Source organism: Toxotes jaculatrix, chromosome 6 (genome assembly GCF_017976425.1).
Source record: "Toxotes jaculatrix isolate fToxJac2 chromosome 6, fToxJac2.pri, whole genome shotgun sequence".
NCBI classification, from domain to species: Eukaryota; Metazoa; Chordata; class Actinopteri; family Toxotidae; genus Toxotes; species Toxotes jaculatrix.
In genome coordinates, this window is record NC_054399.1 from 27,501,336 (window position 1) to 27,519,343 (window position 18,008).

Consider the following 18,008-nt stretch of genomic DNA (forward strand, 5'->3'; position numbering starts at 1 on the left):
GGGAAACAGCAGAAAGCAGTGTTCCAGTCAGTGACCAGCTGCTTGGATTTATTGGGGAATAAATGGAAATGGACAGACCGTACACGCATACAATGGGGAAACATGCTGGCAACAAGAGATGACGACTCCCTCACCCCCGCCCCCCCCCCCCCCCCCCCCCAAAAAAAAGTGCTGGGGTAGGATGGAGGGAGGGAGGGAGGGAGGGAGGGAGGGAGGGGGGTGAGTGAGAGAAGGCTTAAGTGAAAGACACAGGACTCAGAGTGAGGGGGAGAAGGAGCAGAAGGTGGCAGTGTGGTAGAGGCCTGCAGAGAGGATGCTGAGAAAAGAACGGATTTAAGCTCTTAAAAGTAAGAATTACCCCTTTAATACTGAATCCATTTCATCTCTCTGTTTCTCTTCCACACATATACACACTTTACCTCACCACACACAGCGCCACACACAGTCATACACCTCAACATGTCCCTGTTCCCCCTGGTGGAGCAGTACCTCTGGGGATCATGCCAAAATTGCAAAATCTCACTAAATTTTGGATATCATGGCAAAAAGAAAAAGTAAAAAGAAGCAACAACAATAACAACAACAACAACAACAAAACAGACTAACGGCAAAGACACGGCTGTTAGATACATGTAGAGGCTTTATATAAACTTGTTTGAGACCCTGCCCCGGAGCCCCTGACTTTACCCTTGTAGGCTTAGTTGCCCCAAATGTACCTTGCAAAACATGGTTTTCCACAAAGCTTTAAAGCAGGAAGTAACACATGACAGTACACTCTGACACTGGTGATTCATGTAGACTCAGTTCAGCTTCAGGTGTCAAACAGGCATCATTTGTTCATGTGATGAATGCATTGTGCAGCTGCGATGTTGACACGCATCAGTAACATTTGTCGAATGTCCTTCACATAATTTAGTGCATCCTATGACTTTTACTGACTTTGTGATCCCTTGACGGTTTCCTTAGCACCATCATGAATCTGACATTTGTGGTTCAGAACAGAATATCTTGACATTGGATGCATTGTCCGAAGAATGTGCACAGTCAGGGAGATATTCAGTTTGCTACATAAGCTCCATATTCATTTAAATGTGTCCAGTACTTTGACCAAATACCTGCAAAAGTAATATTCCCCATCAACCTAACCTGTACTTTGTGTTAAGTTCTCAGTAGCAAATGTTAGCATATTAAAACTCTAAGCTAAGAGGGTGAATATGAAAACCACAAATCCACCTTACACTCCTACACTATATTGTGGTGGCAGAAACACACAGCCATGTTTCTCCAAACCAGAGAAGATGCAGCTGAAACCATCAGTATTATATACCACTAAAGGTAGGTCAGAAAATAAGTGTTTTTACAGTTTGGTTGAAACAGCCTTTTAAAGCCATTCCTTCATCCCCTATTTCTCCTTCTTCACCTCCATCTTCTTTTCTCCTGCTTGGCTTCTTCTTTATGCTTCTCTCTCTCTCTCTCTCTCTCTCTCTCTCTCTCTCTCTCTCTCTCTCTCTCTCTCTCTCTCTCTATATATATATATATATATATATATATATATATATATATATTTCTACCCAGGACTCTCCTGTTTGAATGACTGGAAGATATCACTGCTGCTCTCTTATCTGTTCATCCCTTTCCAGGCAAAGGAAATTAAACTCTCACTATATATTTTTTCTTTTCTTTCCTTTTTTTTTTGTTTTTTTTGTTTTTCAGCTATTTTTTTTTTCACAAGCATTTCAGATCATTTTTTGCTCCGAGGGCCAGTAATGTCCTGCCCCTTTTCTCTCATGTTTCACCTCCTTTCTTTGCCTCCAAGAAGGAACGTGGAAACAATTATCAAGAACAATCACAAGACAGTATCTCTTTTCCTTGATCTATCCATTCATTCTCCTTCAGTGTGAAGGAAGGTCTCTGTGGCTCCTTGTCCCTACATCTCTTCTCTCACCTCATTCGCAATAGGTTAATTAACAACTGCATCTCATTTATGATGACCTGACCATGAGGCTCACCCGAGAGCCGAGTCACACTTCCAGGCAATCAAAACCGTGCCGCAATAAAAAAAATAGTTCAAGTAATTAAACAGCACAAAATAACACGAGCATGGACAGTATGCAACTACAATAAAAACAGGAATGTAATAAAGGAGGGGTTTGAGAGCAAGTCTATATATAAATCTCCTATGACTGCTAATCTTTTTTTTTTTTTAGATTGCACTGTGTTAAGGAGAGACATGAAGTAATGGAGCAAGAGAAACATTCTACACGAGTCAGTGACCAGCCTGCTGGGCGACAGGTACGACTGCCTATAACATATAGACTGAATGTTATCTCTCCATGCCTCCTTACCTTTATTCCTGTTGCTCTCTCTTTATCCGCACTTAGGGTCAACAGATATAGGCTCTTGAAGCTTAATACCAAAATACTTTGGATTGAAGTTGCTAAGAGCTATTACTTTGTGGCTTGGGAAAGTGGAAAAGCTTCTGACGCAGCATTCAGACACTAAAGAGGCATTAAAAATGAAATCCAGCACAATAGTGTCACCACTATAAATATAATTGCTGCGTTTAATGCTTCCATTACTTTGTACAGTTTGTCAAAAACTCGTACAAATGAAACATCAAAATGCCAAACGAATTACCCACAAAATGACTTGGGAAGGGTCAAGGATATTGGCTTCACGCTAAAGGGTGCCTTAACCTGTTTAGTTGAGGTTCATGCACTGTTTACCGTCATGGTTAGAATCATAACCTCTTGGTTAAGGCTAGGGAAAGACTGTGGTCATGATTAACAGAAACCAGTGCTGTGAGTTAGGAAACTGGGAGTGAGCAGTGGTCTCCAATGTCAAAGTTTAATGTTTTGTTGATCTATCCTTTAATCCTGATATCGTCCCTCTGCCAACTTTGTGGCCACGTGACAAAATCAGACTTTCTTAGGACTCATACTACTGATACTACAATAGTACAATGGTACCAATAGATAGTACTATAGCAGTAATAGTAGTACCATGTCTTGCTTTTGTTAGCACTAACACTAAAATACTAGAATCAGCTGCGTATAAAATCATCCAGTGTAGCATCAGACAAGAAATACAAAAGCACCCCGACTGCATCACATCATTTCAGATGTCAACAGGCTGATATCCAGTATTAAGCGAAAGGCTAAATCCAGCCCCACATTGTATATCATCAAACCAGTAAATCACTCTGACCTTTGTCTGCCTCAGTCTCTTACTCAACCCTCCTTCTCTTTTCCACATTTAAGGTAAAAGGATCCCTCTCTTTTCTATGGGAGCTACAGGCCCCCTAGATCACTAATGGCCTGCGTGGTTAGCACTTACATCTAATGTCCTCTGGATACAGCTGCATCATGTTCTGGTTGGACTGCGACTACTTTCTATGTAATGTGTCAATCTCGGCTGGACATGTGAGGTCTCAGGGCCTTGCCTGTGCCGTGCTGTGTTTATGTGCCTAGCTTATTTTTTGCCAGTGCAGCTCTTGTCTGTCTGAAGTTCATTTGTGAATGTATCTGTGTATAAATGCCTTTATTTATTTACCATTAATGTAAAATGTAGTGCATGAAGCCAGAATTTCCCTGCTCCCTCCCAAACCAGAACACCATCTCCTATTCTGTCAGAACTACCTCGGTTTTTACTGCCAAACTGAAATCTTGGAGATGGACTACACACACACACACACACACAGCAAAGACCTGGATTCGTCAGGTTAAAATCAGCCAGCTTGTCCAAGACTAAAGCCATCTGCAGCCTCAACCCCCCCTCTCCCTGTGTACGTGGTGAGCCCCAGCTTCCTGTAGCTCATGCCTAAAATGTGCTGTGGTTGCCCCGGCAACTGACCTAAGCAATTACCTTCTGCCAATTCTACCTTAACCACACATGGTGATCACCCTATACCCAGATGAAAAACCGCATCTGTTGGCTGAAGGCTTCACCTGCCTGTATGCTGTTTATAGCCTACTCTCAGGTAAATAGTTACTTCAGTCATTGATCACTCCCTTGACATTGTAATGCTTGTTATATCAATAAATGTATTCACGACAGACATTCTATGCTAATGTCGAGTAAATTTATCGAATCAAGTGGGAAACAGCTTCAGCACAGTAAAAATAAACACATATAAATGTGTTCATATTAGATAATGAATCATTTGCATATTTACAGAGTTTTCAGAGAACTAGTAATGCAAAAAAAAAGAGTGGTGAGGGCATTCTGTGTTTGGGGTAATAATCGATCATCATGTAAAGTTTCAGAATGAAATGAGAGAAAGAAAAGAAATAGAAAGGAGAGAGAGAGAAAAAGACAAAGCAAGTGAAGTTGCCTGAAAACACGCTACTTCTGAAACACTTCCAGCGGACGTTAGAGCCACAGTGGAGGCTGTTGGGTCAAATCTGTGACTCAACCAAGCTGTGAATGCTGGAGATTCCAGGTCGCGACCTCCATGACTCACCACGCAGTCTGACTGAAATGCTCGTAGAGGTGGGCGGTGGTAAAGGTGATCCGTTTAGAAAGAGCAGAGTGATGTAAAAACAGCAGCTCCGACACATATTGTTGTTCTGAAGTGCTAAACTGGAATTTAAAGTTGTTGTTTTTTTATGTGCTAATGCTTTGTTTTGTTGGTTTGTGTACATTTATGAGGCTTTCAGTGCTCTGACCTCCATTTCCAGGAATATAATACTTGTATATTATCAAAAACTTCAGTAAGCATGTAAAGAGATAACAATATATATAATTCCATCAATTATTTCATGTGTCATTACTTCTTTTGCCAGCTCCACTAAAATTCATATGTCTGAAGTAGCGGGTAAGTAGCAGGTAATGACTGATATCATTAACCAGGAAAATAATCTGCAGATTATTTTCCTGGTTAATCAATGATTTGTGTGTTGTCAGTGAAATATCAGAAAACATAAAGCCGGAGGTGACATCTTCAGGTCTAGTTTCTTCTGATTAACGATCCAAATCACAAAGATGAGAGAGCAACAGCAAATCCTCACAGGAAATGCTTGGCGTTTTGACTTGAAAAAATATTTGAAGATTAATCAATCATCAAAATGGATTATTTTTTTGTTGATCAGCTACTTGAATAATCAAATCATCGGACAGAAGAAGAAAACAGAATCACTCAGTGTCTTCATCCATTCATGCGACCTTCACAGCATGGTCCAGTGGTGGCAGCAGAGTAAAGAAAGTAATCCAGACATTCCTCTGCCTATACCTGCCCTGCAGCTCTTCCTGGGCGATCCCGAGGCATTCCTGGTACTGAAATGTATGCATATCTCCTCCCTGTCGGACATTTCCAGAATAAATCCACAGGGATGCATCCAAGGGAAATCCTAACCAGACACTCAAATGACCTCAACTGGCTCCTTTCATGAGCAGCAGTTTAACTCTGAACTCCTCCTGGATATCTGAGCTCTTCTTCTTATGCCTTAGGGTGAGCCGTCCCACCCTGTGATGGAAGCTCATTTCAGCCCTTTATATCCACTATACAAACTCACGGCCATAGGTGAGGCTTGAAATTTAGATCGACTGGCAAATGAAGAGCCTTGCCCTCAGGCACAGTTTCATCTTCATTACAATGGTCCTGTATAACAGCTGCATCAACGCAGACGCAGCACAAATCTGCCTGTCAGTCTTATGCTCCACATAACCTGTACTTCAATCATGCACAAAAATCAAACCTTCACTTGGTGTAGCAGCTTGGTCCCAACTCAAAGGGGGTAACCCATCATTTTTATTAGCCATAAGCAGAGCTGCAATCTTCTGTCACTGACTGGGTACAGCCCAGGTGGAGTGCAACCTCCAACAAGAACACACTGGACTTACACTGGACTTAGAGTGAGGATGCAACTCTCAGTCTGGTGGTACAAGGATAAAATGGTTTGGATCAGTGACCCTGGTCCTCTTATCTTTCCAGAATGTATCAGGAGGAAATGGTGTCCACAAAGCACAAACAGTCAGACAGACAAAGTCCCTGCTACAGAGATAACACTGTGGTACTGAAACTGCATTATGATAGGCTAAAGCTACAGAACAACACATACATGTTTTAAATTATTGTAATTATTCATTAGTTATTATGTACTCGATATGTTTCAATTGATAAAACAATTCATACCTGTGAAAATATTACTGACCTGTGTTGGGGGGCATGGCTAGAGGAATGCAGGAGCCTCCCTGCCCTGCGGATGGAGAGGACAGTAACGCCTTGGCCAGGAAGGCAGAGATTGGCTGAACCAACAGAGACGTCAGGCTTCCTCCAGCCTCTCTTGATAGTCCAGCTAATGAGAAACACAAAAATAAACAAAGAGAATCAGTGGAAATCAAGGCAAAAAGAGACAACAGCACATTTATGTAACTGATAGTTTTCTGCTGTCCTTAATTTACAGACTTTAAAATAGCAGACACCCTGAAATGAAATGTCAAAAGTCTCACACATAAATGTTGTGGTTGAAAAGTACATGCAGATAGTCACAAGAAGTCACGAGGATGCAGTGGTGAAGTGGTGTATTTACTGTGGTAAACAGTAAATACACCACAGTAAACAGTTACCATGACAGTTTGTCACTGTCAGCAGCTTATAAGTCAACTGGATATGATGGAAAAGCAGAGATACTCTTTCTCTTTACTACTCTTCTCTTTCAGTCTACAGAGTCCTGTCCGTCAAACCAGAAATGACACAAAAAAAATTACAAAAACACAACACAGTCAGGAACATGATAAGACATAAGTTGTTTGTTCGTATGCTGTGCATTTCATCTCTTAGTGACTGCTATGGGCAGCAGGGCCTGATAAGCTTGACTCCACTCTTATCTCAGTGTTGTTAGTTAGATAGTAGAGATATTGTTTCAGGATAAAGGTGTGTGTATGTTTCTGGGCATCTGCTATCTTCATTCTCATTGCTATTATGTCTTAGTTGTCTTTCTCTTGCCCCTCTCCTCCATCCTCTAAATCTAATGAACTGATTGTTAATAGAGATGAAGTTCAACACATATGAAGCCATTCAGCCAACGTGGGCATTGCTCAGGGGAACAGAGTCGGATGTACTGTTTAATCTGCCCTCATTAAGAGAATAAAATTTCCTTCTTAATTCTCGCTTCAGGTCCACACCGGTTCAGTTCATAGCATTGCGCTCTCCTACGCTGCACACTGCACTCCTGAGATACACATATAACATGTAGGCCTACTGCATGCTCGTGGACATCACAACAATTTACAATACAAAAGGATAAAAAGAGCACAGCCACTGCTTCACTGCTGTCCAGTGGACCTTCGACAATTCTGTAAGATTTAGGGTTTTGTTGTATTTTAGTAAAGAATGTAAACCAGTTTCCCATAAAGGGTCACTTATGTTTAAATATGCATAATATGCAAATGCATATTTGTTTGTATTTTATGTTTGATTTATTTTCTTGTGTATCTTATGCTTAAGTTGGTCTGAGCTCTCTGTTTTTCACCTGGATGCAAGATATAATTCAACTTTCACTTAACTTAATCCGTTTGGATCAGTTTGAACAAAATCTGGTATATTTACTTCTCTGGTTCGGTTTTAGTTGGTAGGACTGGTGTAGAGCCTAACAACTGAACTGTGGTGCGGACTAAACAACTGGAGAGGCCAAAAAGAGGATCTTGGTCATTTTCCAGTGGACTCTGGTGCCATTCGTTTGTGGCGTATAAACAAAATAGACCACAGTTCAATCACAGGATTTTGCAATGATAGTAGCTCAGCTTTTGAAATCATGCTTTTTTTTTTTAATAACATAAAGAGGATGTATGGTCTAATAATAGGAATGATGCTTACAACCAGCTATTTCTTGTTGGGCTCACTGTGACACCATATAACATAACTACACACAGCATTAAAGTTCAGCATGGCCCACTGTCAGTCATCTGAATTTGATTTCCCCACGTGGGTCCCAATGATACACTGATGATGAAGACTGAAATCCCCAACACTGTCAGTTACCTGTCAGACTGCGAACAACATATTCACTTTTTGGAGATTTATTTAATTCCTTGTGTTTTTACTCCACTAGAGGCTTCATTGACATTGATGCCCATACACAGACAGGATTTTGGCACATATCTGAACTAAAGTTACTTTTCCAATATGAAACAATGTGCAGCTTATGCAAATGTTATCTCATATGAGCCTTGGGCGTTTTTTAACAGAAGGTGTTTGTGCTTGCAGTAGAAGTCACAGAAGTAGTGTCCTAAATGGAATGGCAGTCATGTCAGATAAGACATGACTAAAACACTGTATTAGACCAATATGCATGAAGCTCCACTGATATAACACCAATGCCATTTTTCCACATACTGATGAAAACACAACGCAGCTAGAAAGGATGAAAACTAAACCTGAAAACTGACAAAAATCTTTTTGGTGTGCTCTGTAAAAGGAGCTGATGGGTGATTAAAGGCCTCATTAGTTATATTCCCTGTTAAATCATATCATCAATGTGAGTATCTGTTACGGGAGGTTAAGTCCAGATTGTGAGGATGACTCGGGAATCAGCGCATAAGGTATGTTCTGCAAAGACAGGGAGACATGCTTATGAAGTCTGGGACCTGCTAATCGACAAATAAAAGTTGTCAAGGTGAGAGATCCATCAGCGCAAACTGCCCTTTAATAAGAAGACAGACAGCAATAATTAGCTATGAGAAGTGTCTATTTGCTGGTATTTACAGCTACAAATGAACCAGAATTGAACAGTAGTCTAGTATGAATGAATCAGTATATCAGCACAATCTGGATCAGGTACACAGAGAGGTACAAGTGAGTTGAAGCAGAAAGGTCAAACATTCTCTGGGTCCAGCTTCACAGTGGGAGGGTTTACTGCTGTTTTTTGTCTTATACAATACGAAACAATCTTTAGGCATCTTTAGGAAAGTACTCTGTGTTTAAAACTTTAGACTTTTGGTCTGAAAAAAAAAAAGAATAATTTTGGTGACATTCTCTTAGGTTTTAGGAAATCTAGGGCATTTTTCACAATTATCTGGAATTGCATCAACCAAACAAGCAGTCAGACAATTGAGAAAATATTGATAATAAAAATAATCATGAGGTGCAGTCCTGCTCTGAACATACACACAAACACACATATTCAATCTGCTAGGCAGAATTCATGATTTTTCAAGTATCTCTCTTTGGCAGACAGTTTTTGTGGTTCTTAACAAGCTGTTCTCGTTTACAGAGACATGTTGAAGACATCTCTAAAGTTTCAGACCACAGGAGGACAAGAGAACAGTCAGCTCCTCTTGAATTAGTGAAATTCAATTCAAGACAAGAGCAGCTGCTTGTCAGAAGCTCCCGACCACTACCAAGGCAACATGAACCAGAATGGACAAGGAACATTGTTGTCATCTTCTAAAACAACACTACTCTCCTCCCCTAATCCAGAAACAGCTTGATGATAGTGGCCCACAGAATTCCAAATATCAAAGTTTCCATATGATGTGGAGCTGCAACTTCACATTGCAAACCAGGCCTTCACATCAAATGGAGTTCTTCTGAACCCCAGTCACAACTTAAATCTTGGGAAGTCTGCCTGAGCAAATTCATTAAGTTCAAGGCACATCCTTCAAACTTGGAAACAGATTCTGTTGCTAAGGCTTTACTCAAAGCACATCAGTGTTTCAGAGAATTATGATCTTTCAGTGGTTCCTACTGATGGAAAATAAGCCTGAAGTATAAGGACAAAGCTTAGAAACTTTGGGTGCCCAGAACTGAATATTAATTCCCTCAGGCACAAACCTGCAGGTAGAGGTCAGAAGCCTGCCTATAATGTCAAAAACCCCCCAGAAAGGTACATTTTGGTCCTCCCTATCGTTTTGGAGGGACCCAGGACAGCCAGAAGGTAAAAGATCGGCATAGTTATCTGAAGTCAGGAGGAGACATAACGATGAAGTTGTCGTAGAGAAGATGGCCAAACCTTTGGATACAGGAGGAAGGAAGTTGTCAGAGACAAGCTCAAATTCAAGCTCAGATGGCCATGGCCATGACATGGTTGCAATGAGTTGTATATAATAAAGTGTATAAGTAGAAAGGGAACAGCTAACATTCCTAAATGACCCTTTCCCATTCATGTGCAAAAGCGTATTTCAGCCTTCGAGGTAGCTCATTATTCTGTGCTTGGCTGGTCGGCAGACAAATCTCTTGCTGCGTTGTAAAGTATGTCATTTTCACCCTGACAGGCAAATCAGAACCTGTCAACAGAATCAAAACAGTCCAGACCGTAAATACGTATTTTCGCTATTTACATACATGAAAGCATCTGGGCAAATATGAGTGTTATAGACAAATGCATTCAAGAAATTCCACAACATATCAGTGTGCTCACATTTTACACACAAGCCCATGACTTTAAATGAGGAAAGGTCAAAACATTTCAAGTATTTAAGCCAATTCAAAAGAAGAAATGGATTAAACTGACCTGTAATGCAATCGCAGGGCTAGACTACTTACTTGTCTCCACATACAGACCATCTGCCTGGAGCTGTTAACCTGTGAACTGTCAGCAACTATTTACAAGAATATGTGCTGTCATTTCACTTCTAACCGTGTCTCAAAACTCACACTGAGTGTGTTTTTAGGACACTGGTTGCTGCCAGATATTAATTTCACGGTGAGCTGCCATTGTAGTGACTGTACATTGCCATGTAGCTGTTGCAGTGTGTGATGTTGCTTACTGTGACTGGCTGAACCCATCACAAAAGGATTCAGTAAAGAATAGATCTGGGAGCGAATAGAATAAATATGAGCAGAGCCAAATCCTTGTACTTGTGCCCTTTTATTCAGAGATGTGTTTTTAAATGACATGCAAATTAGCTGCCCCTAAAAATTATTTTGTGTGCAGGAGGGCCTCAACAGTTAATTGAAAAAAAAAAAAAAAATGACAAAAAGGGTCAGTTTTGTTGCCCAAGTAATTATTCACTTTCAGGAAATTAAGTCTGCAACTTCCAGCCCTTCCACGAACTATTTTTGAACTGGGTAACTACAGACAGCATACAAGCTTACAGATGACCTACCACATATAAACTAGCTTTATTGTCACAGTTTATTTTTCCAGTGTCCCTTTGCCCCACCACAACATTATATTTTATAGTATCCTAATATAATTTTACAAGACTATTATGACACTGCCTAGGAAATGTCTTCTAATATCATCTAATTGTCAGGATTAAGGAATGAGGGAATTGCTGACTTGGAAAAGTATTCTGTTGTATTTTCTTGTCCCTTGTCATAGTTAGACTACAATATCCTCACAAACAAACAGGAGCTGCAATCAGCCATAACCAAGAAAGTCATAACTCATTACAAAGGCGCGCATCCCTTATATCTCACTTCCTCAGCCAGTTGCCTCTGGTATACCCCATTAACTTAAGCATATTGTTACTTTTCTACTTTTCTTGCAGCTGATCCATACTTGGTCCAAGTTTGTGAATAATCTATACTCTAACCTTAGCTGTGAGGACAAGTTCAGCAACCCTTGAAAAATCCCTTGTGGTTTCTTTGAACCAAACTTCTAGTCAATAGCTTTCTGTGGATGGTCTAGGGAGTGTCACGGCGGCATTTCAGCTCCACAAGACGATTAATAAACCATGAACGAGATGGGAGACAAGACAAGGGGAAGACGGGGAAAGAGGGGGAGGTGAGAAGAAACAAGGAGGAGAAATAAGGCAAAAAGAAAAGACGAAAGGCGAGATCAAGAAACGCTGCAGACAATTGGAGAAAAAGATGACCTGAGAGCAGAAGAGATGTGTGGTTAGAGGTGAGGAGAAGGGATAAGGCAAGAAGAGAATAGCAGATGAAGTGACAAGTAAGGAGAGGGTCAAACGAAGACGAGCAGAGGGGAAAGAGAGGACAAAAGAGATGAGAAGACTTAAGAGGCTGAAGTGGAAAAAAGATGCATTGCTTCGGTAGGAAAAAGGAAAATATTGGGTGTAGAGAAATTGCAGAGGTAGAGGGATAAAAATGGTGTTGGAGAAAGTGTGGCAAGAAAAAGATAGCTAAGAAATAACTGATCAGTGGTAAAATGCTAATAAGTACCTCCATAATTTAGGATGAAGGAATATGTAGCAGATAGTTATAACTTATATCTTATAATTCAGATATAACTTAAAGTAATATCTGAATTACCACATGATAACACATGATAACTTCACCACAAAACAAATGTTATATCTAACAGCTTCTACCAACCCATTTCCTTTCCTTTCCTTTCCTTCTAACAAATGGTAATGTAACATGACACAACTGTGAATTCAAAACCATGAGGCCAATTGTCAATCCAATGTAGTAGTAAAAAAAAAAAAAAAAAATTCTTTTTAAAGAGCCAAACTGCTGTACTTCTCTCCCCATCATTCCTCACACAATGTCCTCCTAACATTCTCTTCTTTTACTGTTAATATTTTTTCTTGGACTTTAACCTTCTCCAGTCCTTCGTCTCTTCTCTTTTCTCCATTCTCTGAATGTTCAGTAAAGCGAGAACTCAACAAATCAATACCTGGGCAGTGTCCGTGCTCTGTAAATCAGTCTTTCCATTACTGGACACTGATATTAACTGATACCTGGATTGACAGACTGGCTCTGTAGGGCCAGTGTTTCTTTGTGCGTAGACCAGTGCAGGCCTCTCACGTCTTGACACATTCACAGAGGCGAGACGAGCCACTGACTCCATGATGTGCGGGGGAAGGAAGAAAAATCATCAAACCACTTTGATGAAAAACCGTCAGGAGCTAAGTGTTTGAGGAACAGAGAGAAACTGCTTGATTTCCCAACTGATGCATGTGTATTAATATTATATACTGACCGATGTGTTGTTAAAGGGCCACTGCAACAGTTTCAAACCTCAACTGTAATCATTTTAATTAGTGTAATGTGGAGTTGATATGGGAAAATCTTATCTAAAACATGACACTGCATTGTGTATTCTGAGGTTACACCCACTGCTCCTACCTTAGTACTTCATCATATTCAGAGGGTCATCCATGAACACAGCTATAACTTTTCTCAGAAAGAGTGTTTGAGTCTGTGATCTAATGTGATGTATAGACAGATGTGTAGTAAAACTTTTGTAGGTAGTATTAATATATTTAGTAGATAGTATTTGATGAGTATGAAAACTAGAAACTATCTAATCAAAGGATAAGGCTGCCATTATTCTAAGTCCAACTCCGCCAGTGTGTTTATCCATCTCTCAGTGCTCTCTCATTGAACTGCCTTGTCTGTGACACTTCCCAAGCCCACTACTTCCTACTGAAAACATAATTCTTTAAAAACAGAAAAACAGGACACATATTTTGTATCATATTAGAAAAAGTATCAGTTATAACCTAAAACAGTTGGACACTAATGTTTAGCAAACATTACTCAAACGGGAGGAAATGGAGTCTTTTCAGTACATTTGGTGCCTTAGTGAGTATTTCCAGATTAAGCCAACATAAACTACTGTGTGTGTGTGTGTCACTGTAATGAAGAAACATGTCATCAAAGGTAACAGTGTTGTTTTAGGACAACAAAGGAAGCTCTGTGGCAGTGACAAATAAGACATATCAGGCTTTAGATTCTTTTTAGATTTAGATTTTTTTTTTAATCTTTGTATTGGATTAGTTGACTACTACATAAATATAGAATATTGCCAGCCCTATCCTTTCATGTACAGGGGCAGGGATGATGAAACTTTGCTAAAGGAAGCGATTTAAAGCCATTTTTACCCTTTCAAACCACACAAGCTTGCTTATGTTTGGTTGCTTTGAATTTTTAGGTTTTGATCCCAAATACGGTTTGTTAAACAGATCGAATTGCATCATTCGCAATGTTTTATTTATTTATTTATTTAGGCCTTTAGGTTTATCAGTGATGGCGAATGCTGAGTTTTAAATCAAAGTTTGCAAAGTCAAACAGTTTCTCCTTTAGGATGAATACAAACAGAAGAAAAGTAACTTGTCGAATTGGTTGCCTACAATAACAATGTGTGCAGGTTATGTGGATGACTACAAAATATTTCCTGCCTAGTCAACACAATAAAGGCTTTAGGGTTGTGCAAAGATAAACCTGGGCTCAGGAATAATTTTCCATATAGCAGAGACTGAGCACAGACTGTTACTGAGGTGGTGTTGGGTTAGGGTTAGTTGTTGGAGCATGTATGTCGGTGTGTATGTATAAAAGGAAGTGAAGCAGCATTTACTATTTTTTTTCACTTGAAGGGTCATTAGTTTCAAAGCATTTGAAAGTGTGTCAAAATTGACAAATTCACATCTTATCCATTTCAGATAATTTACTCTGCTTTTGCACGAGTATGTTTGCTTTAGTTGTTCCTGCACACAGGAACAGTCATTCTTAATATATTCATTTATTTATTCCCCAGCAGAATTCAAGTGTGCTGAAGCTTGCCAACAAATAAAATTCCAGGCCTGTTAATTAACTTTGTCAAGTTGCCAAATGATGTGATCATTTAACAACTTGTTCTGAGCTAAACTGAGCTGTTTCCCTCAAATCAAAGTGACAACTACAACGTACCACATTTCATAACATGAGTAGATGCACCTGAAGGTTTCTTGAAACAAAAATCTGCCAGTGGAGTAAGAATGTTTTACCAAACAGGCAGCAATGTGTAGAATTGAGATTTTCTATTATTATTATTATTATTATTATTATTGTATTGATTTCTTTTTTTAATGTCTGTATTCATGTCTGTAAAATTCTTCAAATAAAGGAAAAATGGAAACTGAGAACAATTGGAGGAGATTTGCTGATTTATAAATTACGATGGTCATTTTTGTAGTGTGATATTGACAAACGATCATTAATCCCTGGCTAACTACAATGGAGATATATATATATATATATATATATATATATATATATATATATATATATATATATATATATATATATATATATATATATATACACACACACACACACACACACACACACACACACACACACACACACACACACACACACACACACACACACACACAATGGAGGTGTGTGTGTGTGTATGTGTGTATGTATGCATGTATGCATGTATGCATGTATGTATGTATGTATGTCTTGGTCAAGTATATTCCTCTGGGAAAAGGTGATGTAATGCTTAAAGTCCTCACTGACTCAATGTGAATGTGACACAACTGATACCTGTTTCAAGAAATACACCACTGGCAAAGCAAGGTTTACCCAAGAGGGTTGTGCACTGTAGCTGAGACAGCAGGAGTCCCCAGAGATGGAAATGCAGTACAACATATAGCTCAACCTGAAACATGTTCTTTGATGTTAGTTTTCACACTTATTTTACCCTCCACAATCTCTGGCATCTATTTTCTCAGTTGAAAATTAAGTATTCTTTGATCCACAAGGGAATATATATGTATTCTGTAATTGTATAACTAAAGTATAACTAACTTCAACCACACACTACAATACCATATCATGTCATTCCATACTACACCATACCATACTGCAATGTCTAAACCATACTATACTGTAATGCACCAGATTAACCATAGACATGTAAGCCATGTCATACCAGTCGATACCCCTATGAACCATGCAAAGAGGTTAGGCTGTGATAACTGTCTAGAGTTGTAAAACCCTGTCTCATTATAATATTATATCATTATCCAGTGCACTGGTCTGGCCTCTGATAAGCCTTTAAACTTTTGGATATAATACTCAAAATGACCTTCCTGTATTACATTTCCTGTAGCAATACACCCACCACAACAAAGCACTTAGCATGTTCTTTTAATGCAGTGCAGTTTTCAGTGTGACCCTCCAGAAAATCACCACTAAATGACACCAAAACAGGGATCCAGAGATTATCTTTGTGTTCATACAAAAGGAACGGTTTATGACTGGTTGAATATGAGGTCGAGCAAAGTAACTTTCAGTACCATGCCAGTAGAGTCACTTGGTATTTTTTGATCCTGAAACAAGAAATAAATGGAAAGCATGAAAATGATTTGAAATAATGTCACTCTGAGAATATCAGAGCCATAGATATCACAGATCTTAATTAATGTCTTATTCTTGTTTATCATCCATCTAGAAGCTGATGTATTTGACTTGCTGGTAGTGCTGAGGAAATTTTCAGGATCACCAGTGTTAGAAGAATGCAACCTCTGGGAGCCATGATCGTCTGTACAAACGTTCATGGCAATCTATCCAGTACCTGTTGAGATATTTCAGTGTGGACCGAAGTGGTGGAATAGTGGTGGCCGAATAACAGGCAGAGACAACCAGACAGAAAGAATGACCAACTGACATGGCAAGAAAAGTGACATGTGCTCTAAAATACAAGTCTGTAGTTCTGGAAAATATATACTAAAGGGCATAACTTCTACATCCATCCATTTTCTATACCGCTTAGTCCGTAAGGGTTGCAGGGAGCTGGCCCAGCTGACTATGGGCGAGAGGCGGGGTACACCCTGGAATGGTCGCCAGCCAATCGCAGGGCTGATACACAAAGACAGACAACCACACATGCACACCTATGGGGAATTTAGAGTAATTAACCTAATGTCACAATATTTTGTGATTGTGGGAGGAAGCTGGAGTACCCGGAAAGAACACAGAGAACACTCTCCACACAGAAGAGCCCAGGCCGGGGTTCAAACCTGGAACCCTCTTGCTGTGAGGCTAACCACTGCTAACCACTGCACCACCGTGCCGCCCCCATTTGAAACATATTACACCAAATCAAACAGACATAGGATATTACATACAGCCCCGAGACTTGGCTAAGTCAATCCTTGAGTTCATTGTGTATGTGTCGGTGTGGACGTGCGTGTGCATATTTCTGAGACAGAATGAGAAAAAGAGTAAAAAAAAAAAAAAAGACAGATGATAGAGAGACAGAAAATTTTAGACATGAAACAAATGAGGTGGCAGGACCCATCTTATGGTTCCCCACAGTGATCAAAGCCGAGGAGAGGAATGCATTACAGCTAATAAGCGCTGCAGGTCCTTTCCTCTCATCCCCACGAATATATGACACCTCACTATTAAGACACTTTGCTAAGCTCACACAAGCAAAAGTGAAGAAGGAGAGACGGGGATGGAGACATAAGGAGAAAGATCTATTCAGAGAAGAGCGAGGATCTGATTTGGTTTTTCTGAGAAATAACGCCAAATCAGATCCAGTTTGTTTTCAAATGATTAGGACAGAATTATTCGTGTTTTTTGTTTCATCTGCTGTAGTCGATAGTCACTTACTTGCCCTTGCCTCTGGTAGCCTGATCGAGTTGGTGCAGAATACTGTTTAAGGCCTTTGTCTAAATTCAGTCATGTACAGTAGTTTCTTCATTATGTCAGTACTGGCCTCAAACGGACTCTAGATGGCCGTGCTTCTGACACATTTACTCTATAAACAGCTTCCAGACGTCAGCTCCATGGTGGGCCAAGACTTCCCCCTGCATTGACGTTTGCGCTATCAAGCAAATGTCACCATAAAGATTCGCCCTAAACAGCCCAATGTATCAACTGTACAGACGTAAGTTGCTTTGGATTGCTAACTAGCTAGCAATATATGCAATAGCCATTCGTGTGGAGTGCTCCAGCGTGTGTTTGTGCAGTAGTTTAACCTCTGACTGAGTTCAGAACTCAGCAGGTTGTCCAGTTCGTTGTGTTATTTTCCACCAGTGTCTCTCCTCCTTCCTCTCACCTCTGTACTTTTATGAAGTCGATTCATAAAAACCCAGAGAGAAGAGTAGAGTTTTTGGTCAGACCGAAATGTTTGCAACTCCCACAGTGATTTCTACACGTCTACACAGGAGCTCAGCTGTCTGTCTCGTGTGCGTCTTACTTTAATCAGTCCAACTGCCTACATTTCACTCCTACTATTAATGCCTGAATATAACCCAAAATGTATGTTTTCTTTTGTTTCATGCATATACCTACAGTGCTTGTATAGTGGACTCTAAGAACAGTCAAACCGCAGGTGTCCCACACTCAATACTGGAGGACTGAAGGTGCTGCTGCTGCT

At 39.9% G+C, this 18,008-nt stretch overlaps 1 protein-coding gene across 1 annotated transcript in view; it reads right to left on the bottom strand.

Moving 5' to 3' along the window:
* The window catches only part of LOC121182863 (inactive N-acetylated-alpha-linked acidic dipeptidase-like protein 2), a 301,943-nt gene that overhangs the window by 162,522 nt on the left and 121,413 nt on the right, over positions 1-18,008 (bottom strand). The window contains exon 8 of the mRNA XM_041039484.1: positions 6,153-6,296. Coding sequence (XP_040895418.1) covers positions 6,153-6,296 — 144 coding nt within the window. The remainder of the gene's footprint in view (positions 1-6,152; positions 6,297-18,008) is intronic.